General features: G+C 54.2%; 2 protein-coding genes across 2 annotated transcripts in view; both read left to right on the top strand.

Moving 5' to 3' along the window:
• Window positions 1-6: 6 nt before the first annotated feature.
• On the top strand, window positions 7-2,941 carry VPS25 (vacuolar protein sorting 25 homolog). Its single transcript, XM_005429616.2, has 5 exons — window positions 7-22; window positions 134-187; window positions 1,135-1,223; window positions 1,384-1,459; window positions 2,325-2,941. Exons 3-5 carry the CDS (start codon window positions 1,179-1,181, stop codon window positions 2,435-2,437), a joined length of 234 nt encoding a protein of 77 aa, XP_005429673.2. The 5' UTR covers window positions 7-22; window positions 134-187; window positions 1,135-1,178; the 3' UTR covers window positions 2,438-2,941.
• Window positions 2,942-7,117: 4,176 nt separating this feature from the next.
• WNK4 (WNK lysine deficient protein kinase 4) overlaps window positions 7,118-7,897 on the top strand; it is a 13,166-nt gene continuing 12,386 nt past the window's right edge. Inside the window, exons 1-2 of the mRNA XM_031064125.1 lie at window positions 7,118-7,209; window positions 7,657-7,860. Coding sequence (XP_030919985.1) covers window positions 7,118-7,209; window positions 7,657-7,860 — 296 coding nt within the window. The remainder of the gene's footprint in view (window positions 7,210-7,656; window positions 7,861-7,897) is intronic.

The following is a 7,897-nucleotide window of genomic DNA, read 5'->3' as shown; positions in this document are numbered from 1 at the left end:
TTCGCCAACCACCGGCTCCAGCGTATCCTTTGTGCTCCCGGTGCTGCCGGTGCTGCCGGTGCTCCGGTGCTGCCGGTGCCTCCCCCAGCCCCTGCCTCCCGCCTCCGCCAACGCCTCCTTAACCCGCAACCAGGGAAGCTGCCGCTGGAATCCATCCAGGTGGTGCTGGAGGAGCTGCGCAAGAACGGTGCGTCTGTCCGTCTGTCCGTCTGTCCGTCTGTCCGTCCGTCCCGACCCGCGCAGCCACCGCGCCGCTCCGTCCCGTGGGTGTGGGCTGTGATCCCGCCTGCCCGAGCCGGGATTAACTGTGCAGGGAAGGGAGGGCAGACAGAGAAATCGCACATTGAATATTGTTCTATAGCCACAACATTATTCAGTACATTCAATGTGTAGGGCAGGGCTGGTCTGTGAGGCTGCCTCCGGGTGCAGTGTCTGGCACATGTCCCGAAATCTGCATGTTTGATCCTGTGAAAAACGCCAGTCGCTTGGTTTTGAAATTTTAAAAGTTTAAGAGTAATAAAATGGTTATAAAAGTAGTAATGCAATTAGAGTAATAATAATTTGGACAGTTTGGATTAGGACAATATGAGACAATAGAAACAAAGAGTTATGGACAGTCTGGGTACCTTTTCTGGGCAAAATAAGCCCAAAAAAGGACCCACGTTAACAGAGGATTAACCCTTAAAAGCAACAGCCTGTTGCATATTCATACACCTCATCCATGATGCATAAATTCCATTCAAACACAGGATTCTCTCTGGTCAGTGTCAACTTCTTCCTCTGAATCCTAAGGTGCCTTCAAGGCAGGAAGAAGTTCATTTCTTCTGCTAATGGAGCAATAAATTCTCTTTCTCTGAAAGATTCAGGTGTCCTGTGGCTGCTATGTCAGTGGGAATACCTCGTTCCTTTCTTTAAAAAAGTATCCTACATGGCACAGTTTCTATTTTAACATTTTTTATAACCTAAAACTATATTTAACACACTACTTAAGAGAATTAATACAGCATCACTTTCTAACACAACACATATAATATTCATTTGAATATTTGCCAAAAGCCAATCATAAAATACACATTTTTCACAATCCTTATTTCTGACTTCTGTGCCTCAATCCCTATTCCCTCTTGCTTCTAGGGAACCTGGAATGGTTGGATAAGAACAAAACCAGCTTCCTGATCATGTGGAAGAGACCAGAAGAATGGGGAAAGCTCATCTATCAGTGGGTGAGAGCACACCCCGACCAGGCTGTGTCCATGAGGATGGGGGGTCCTGGCAGCCACTTGGGAAAGAGCACTGCTTGCACTCTCCAGGATGTGTGAGAGGTTTGCACAGGGATGTTCAGCCACGTGGATGAAATTTGCTGCTTTGCCTTTGTGTTTCCAGGTGTCCAAGAATGGCCTGACCAACTCTGTGTTCACGCTGTATGAGCTGGTCAGTGGAGATGATACAGAGAATGAAGGTAAAGCTGGGGCTCGTGTTCTGGAGCAGGACACTGGACTGGAGCATGTAAACAGCTGATTGTCAGATTGCAGTTCTGTAGATTAAATATTCTGAAATCTCAGGTGCAAACTCACCCTTTCCCACCACTGGCACATGCTGCTCCAAAGCCTTTATCACTTTGCAGGAACATTCCCCTCTGTAATTGCATTTTCCCCTCCCCAGTGCCCAGCATTTCATCTGCTGTGGTGAGGGGTGTTTTGTTGTCAAGCCCAGCCCCAGCTCTGCCTTGCAGGCTGCTGTGGCTCATCCCTGCTGACCTCTGGGCTCTGTTCCCTGAGCAGAGATGATGAGTCTGTCAGTGTGTCCATCCCTCTGGATTTGCTATGTTATTTATGTGTTATGGTGCTCTGAGAGCCCTCAGCATTGCTGCCCCCAGTCCCTGCACAAGCCTGTTTGTTTCCTGATGTTATTTTTTCCATCCTGTTGATGGGGATCTTTGTCCTCTAGAGTTTCATGGCTTGGATGAGGCATTTTCCCTTCCTCACTGCCCAACATTTTTATCTGCTGTGGTGAGGGGTGTTTTGCTTTCAAGCCAAGGCTCTGCCTTGCAGGTTGCTGTGGCTCATCCCTGCTGCCTGCTAACCCCTAGGCTGTGTTTCCTCAGCAGAGATGATGAGTCTGTCAGTGTGTCCATCCCTCTGGATTTGCTGTAGAGTTATGGTGCTCTGAGAGCCCTCAGCATTGCTGCCCCCAGTCTCCTCACAAACCACTTTGTTTCGTGGTGTTATTTTTGTTATTTCTATTCGGTTTATGTTGTTTTTGTATTTCTGCTTATGTTATTGTCATTTTCCCTTCCTGTTGATGGGATCTCTGTCCTTCCCTAGAGTTTCATGGCTTGGATGAGGCCACGCTGCTCCGTGCCCTGCAGGCCCTGCAGCAGGAGCACAAGGCTGAGATTATCACGCTGGATGATGGCCGAGGAGTCAAGTTCTTCTGAGAGCAGCCTCCTCCTCCCCTTCCCTGCTGCAGTCTGGGCTCTCCCTTGCCAAGCCTTCCTCTCTGGGCCTGGCCTCAAGCTGTGACTGCAAGTAGCTGCATCTCGGGATTTCTCGGGGCAAGATGAGTCTGAGAACCCTTCCAAAGACTTAGAGCTCCTCTGTCTGTCTGTTCTCCCTGTTGATGTGTTCAAGAGGCTGAAGCTGCTCTAGGCAGTTCTGGGAGGGACCACTCAGAAGTGGAACTGGACTTGCTGCTGCTCCCTGTGCCTGGGATGGCCTCCAAGCAGCCCCAGCTGGGCTCAAGCTTGGCCTCCCCTGTGTCCCTGCCAGCCACACGTGCCTGGGTCCTGCAGCCCTGCTGCAGTGCCAGGGGATGAGGCAGGAGCAGGGGACTGGCTGTGGAAGCCCTCAGTGGCAGAAGGAAATGCACTTGCTGCCAGGCAGGCTGGGGGAAGCCAGGGAACTAATTTCAGGTGATTAAAATGAGATGTATTTATAGAGCAGCCCGGCTGTTTTCATCTATCTTTATTTTTCCATCAGAGACAGAGCACTGTACCAGATTTTTGCCCTTCAGTCATATTTCCTGTGTGCCCCAGGGAAATCCAGTGGTTCCAGGGTGGGAAACAGCACAAAAAGAAAGGAGAAGGGGACCCTTCCTGCCCTTCTCAGGACAACATTTACTTTAAATTTGCATGTGCAGCCTGCTGGAAGCCCCTGGGTTTGTGCAGAGGTGATGGGGTAAGCTCTCTACCACTGTGGCTGGGAGAGGGATGACTCAGCTTTAGGTGACAGCAAAGTCAGAAATTGTGATAACTTGTCTGAAATTGTGGCCAGGTGCAGTTGCTGGCCCTGTGAGCCCTGGAGAAGCAGATGGCTGTGCTGGGGCAGGGTCACCTTTCCCTGATCATTGTCAGAGGTTGGGGACAGTGCTGGAGTGACCTCGGGTCAGTCTGGGGGTGCAGCAGAGCAGATGGCACTTGCACCCCACAGGCTGCCCCTGTCTGTCCTTCCCTGCCCTTGGGGACAGCCTGGCACTGGCTCACCTGCTCCTGCCAGCTGCTGTCAGCGTTGAGGAGTTCTCAGTGGAGGTGACATGCTGCAGTCTGTGAAATGTGAAAATTCGTTCTGTAGCAGGAGCCTGTTGAGCTGGACCTGGTTGGATGTGCTGCCCTGGTGTGGGCACCTTGCTCTGGAGCCCAGGCTTCCTCTCTGTGCCAGGCTCAGCAGTGCTGTGCAGGAATTCCTGAGTGCCAGCACTTGTGAGCTGAGCAAAGGCACCAGCAGTGCTCACAATGGGCTGGTTGGGTTCTTTCTGAGGACCATCACCCCTGGGAGCTCTGTCATGGTCCTGCCACTGATGGTGCTGAGCAAACCCAGCAGCACAGGCTGTGCTGTGGCATGTGCCATGTCCCCACAGCTGGCACAGGCTTGATCAGGGGTCCTCCCTCTGTGTCTGCAGCCACCAAAGTCTCTGTGTAGGATTTTTATGTGACTGTGTTCACAGGAGTCTTAGGATGAGGGAAGAGATGAGGATCTGACTCCATGTTTCAGAAGGATTTTATGATATATATTATATTAAAACTATACTAAAAGAATAGAAGAAAGGATTTCATCAGAAGGCTGGCTAAGAATAGAAAAAGAAAGAATGGTAACAAAGGCTTGTGGCTTGGACAGAGAGTCCGAGCCAGCTGACTGTGATTGGCCATTAATTAGAAACAACCACATGAGACCAATCACAGATGCACCTGTTGCATTCCACAGCAGCAGATAACCATTGTTTACATTTTGTTCCTAAGGCCTCTCAGCTTCTCAGGAGGAAAAATCCTAAGGAAAGGATTTCTCGTAAAAGATATCTGTGACATTTTTATGCTCCCAGTCTGGGTTTGTTTCCATGTCCAAGATCTGGCACCTGCATTGCTCCTTCCCTCTGTGGTGGCTCTGGCTGCCCTGCTGCTCTTGCAGCCCTGCAGGGAGCAGGGTGCTGTGCCTGCAGGTGTCTGCATTTCATCCCAAACAGTCTGATCCCTTCAGCAGCCAGGCTGCAGTGTCTGTTCTCACTGCCTGTGTGCACAATCCCGACCTCCCAGCTCTGTGTTCCAGGCTGGGAGTGCTCTGTGTAACCTGGCTGTCCTTGAGGGAGTCTGTGTTCTTAATTAAATTCGCTCCCTTCTTAGGAAATGGCTGATGTGACATTAGATAAGCCCCAAACCAGCTTTTCATTCCAAGCCACTCCTGGCAGCAATTCCCTTCTCTTTTTCAGCTTCCTATTTAGTTGCTTACTCAGTGAGGGTGGGGGGAAGAGGAGGAAGAGTACGTCCCCTCTGCAGTGTGGACATTGTGTAAAATTCCTTTTCCACACCCTCTGGGCTGGTTACCAGAGGCCACATCCAGCAGTGCCTGTGAGGAGCCTGTGGGACCAAATTCCCTGGGCTGAGATGGCACTGCTGAGGCTGAGATGTCACTGCTGAGGCTGGGATGGCACTGCTGGGGCTGAGGTGCCACCGCTGAGGCTGAGATGTCACTGCTGAGGCTGGGATGGCACTGCTGGGGCTGAGGTGCCACCGCTGAGGCTGAGATGTCACTGCTGAGGCTGGGATGGCACTGCTGGGGCTGAGGTGCCACCGCTGAGGCTGAGATGTCACTGCTGAGGCTGGGATGGCACTGCTGGGGCTGAGGTGCCACCGCTGAGGCTGAGATGTCACTGCTGAGGCTGGGATGGCACTGCTGGGGCTGAGGTGCCACCGCTGAGGCTGAGATGTCACTGCTGAGGCTGGGATGGCACTGCTGGGGCTGAGGTGCCACCGCTGAGGCTGAGATGTCACTGCTGAGGCTGGGATGGCACTGCTGGGGCTGAGGTGCCACCGCTGAGGCTGAGATGTCACTGCTGAGGCTGGGATGGCACTGCTGGGGCTGAGGTGCCACCGCTGAGGCTGAGATGTCACTGCTGAGGCTGGGATGGCACTGCTGGGGCTGAGGTGCCACTGCTGAGGCTGAGATGGGACTGCTGAGGCTGAGATGGCACTGCTGAGGCTGAGGTGCCACTGCTGAGGCTGAGATGTCACTGCTGAGGCTGAAATGGCACTGCTGGGGCTGAGGTGCCACTGCTGAGGCTGAGATGGGACTGCTGAGGCCATGGTGCCACTGCTGAGGCTGGGATGAGTCCTGGGAGTGGCAGAGCTGCTGCTGCCCCCCTGCAGGGAGCAGATGTCCCTCTGAGGAGTTGCTGTCCAGCCCAGGCACACGGCCCTGCTGGAGGAGGTGGTTTTGGGGGGCTAGGGATGGCTGGTACAACCCCTTCCTCCAGCCTGTGGCCCCTCAGAGGCCCTTGCCACGTCTGGCTGTGGTGATTAGGGCTCTCTGGGCAGGGTGAGGCAGAGCTCAGAGGGGCTGGTGCCAAGATAAGGCTCTATCAGGCTGGGCACACTTGGATCCTGCTGGTGAAGGAGAAAAGATTCTGAGAAAGATTTTCCTCAATGCAGCTGCTTAGGAGCAAGAGCTGTTTCAGTTTGATAACTTTATATGTCGGGATAAACGTGCAGGTGGGTCCCATCTGTGCCTCTGGGCTGAGGAAATCCTCTGCAGTGATCTGCCCAGGGTTACAGCCCCAGCTGAGGTTTGGGTGCCTCTCCTCCTCCCTGAACTCACATGAGAGACCCAGAAGGTCCCACGGGTGTGGGGTGGTGAAGCCAACAGTGAAACAAGCCCTGGGTGTCCCTGGAGCTCTCCTGGGACAGGCAGCCTGTGCTGTGCATGCCCAGCTGTGCTGCATCCCCTTCATCCAGACCCATCCTGGCCCCTCTGTGCTCCTGCCCCAAGCTCTGGGATCACACAGACAGTTCCTGGCAGGGCTTGGTGGAGCCTGGAGCTGAGCAGGGCTTTGATTCACGATCTAATTCTGAGGAGAGCGATTACATAGGCCCCTGTTCTCTTTCTGGCAGCCAAATGCAGGCGAGAAATGGGGTTATGTTCCCTGATTGTGGCGGTTCCTCAAAGTGAAGCCTGGCACTGGCACCTGCAGCCCAGAAATGTCACCCTGATAAGGCAGGGGAGCTGCAGTGGGCTCCTGATTGTGGAACATGAGCCTACTGCTTTCAGGCCAAGCTGGCTGCAGATTGGGTTCCTGGCCAGCTCAGGAGAGGACCTGTTCCCCTGCCCGAGCTGCCACCTCCCTACCAAGTTCTGCTGTGGAGTGGCATTTGGAGGGATCATTTAGGGAATTTCTCAGATCACTCACAAAGGGAGGTGTGGGATGGCAGCACTTGGAGCAAACTTCACCCCTAATTTCCTCTCCTGTCTGCAGGGGCCTCATTGGACTGGAATACTCCCCTGCTCCTCTGGGATCTTCCAAGGCATCTTGTTTCACGATGGAAGCCCTTGATAAGGAGACATGAGCCTGCCAGGGACCCAGCTGAGATCCCTGCCTGGCTCTGTGTCTCTTGTTGGAGAGCTGGGGCTCCCTGCCAGCCTGGGCTGTGTTCCTGGGGCTGGGCAGTGCATGGGACCCCTGGCAGGGACCCCTGTGTGGGGGCAGACACAGAATCAACCTAGAGGGCCTTGGGCAGCATTCTCCCCTTTGTGGCCATGCTGAGAAGGTTCTGGGCAAGGCTCACCTGAACAAAGAGCGTTGTTTAACAGGGCTGAGTCAAACCATGTTGCATCCTACAGCCCAAGAGTGGCCCATGTGCCTGTGGCCTGTCAGCGCTGGCCTTTGGGCTCAGCGGCACCTGGTGCCCCAGCAGCAGGCAGAGGTGCTGGACATGGTGTTCAGCCAGTGCTGCTTGTTCAGCTGGGCCCAAGCCCCTCACATGCTCCGAGGGGTGCAGGGCTGAGTGGGGATGTGGTTGCTGCTCCCTGCTCACCAACCAGAGCAGCTCTGGACAGGGAGGCATCGCTCACACTCCTGGTGGGGAAGGAGGTTCCCGGCTCCTCGGGCAGGTCGGGTGGGGGTAGCAGAGCAGAGATCGGCCAGAAACATTTCACTAAATGCTTGTCTCTCCCTCTTGCCAGCGGGGATTTGCGGGGAGCAGCGTGCGGGACGTGGTGCAGGTCAGCAGCTGCAGTCACCCTGCGGGTGCCAGCCTGGCGTTCAGGAGCCCATGACTGCCTTCCCTTGTCGATCCACTCCTTAATGTTTCCGGTATCGTTGAGTAGAAACAATCTGACCTCAGGGAAAAGAAATCAGCGGTGGCCTCAATTGCTTTGTGTTTTGTGTAAACAGCCTCACCGGCAGAACAACCTTCTCCTTCAGCCTGGACAGACAACACGCTCTTGTCCGGCTGCTGGCTCCCGCGGGGCTGACACACACCTTCGACTCTTCCTATTTGCCTGACCCTAATTTCGGGATTTCGGACCGTAGTGACCCCGAGCGGGATTCTCTGGGGCAGCGTGAGGGGGAACTCGCGTCCCGGCAGCGGCACCCGAGGCAGAAACTCCGAGGAAATGTTTAAAGCGGGGACGTT

The sequence above is a fragment of the Geospiza fortis genome, unplaced genomic scaffold (genome assembly GCF_000277835.1).
Source record: "Geospiza fortis unplaced genomic scaffold, GeoFor_1.0 scaffold324, whole genome shotgun sequence".
Classification (NCBI taxonomy): Eukaryota; Metazoa; Chordata; class Aves; order Passeriformes; family Thraupidae; genus Geospiza; species Geospiza fortis.
Note: the sequence above shows the minus strand (reverse complement) of the source record. Positions and strands in the feature narration are given on the sequence as shown.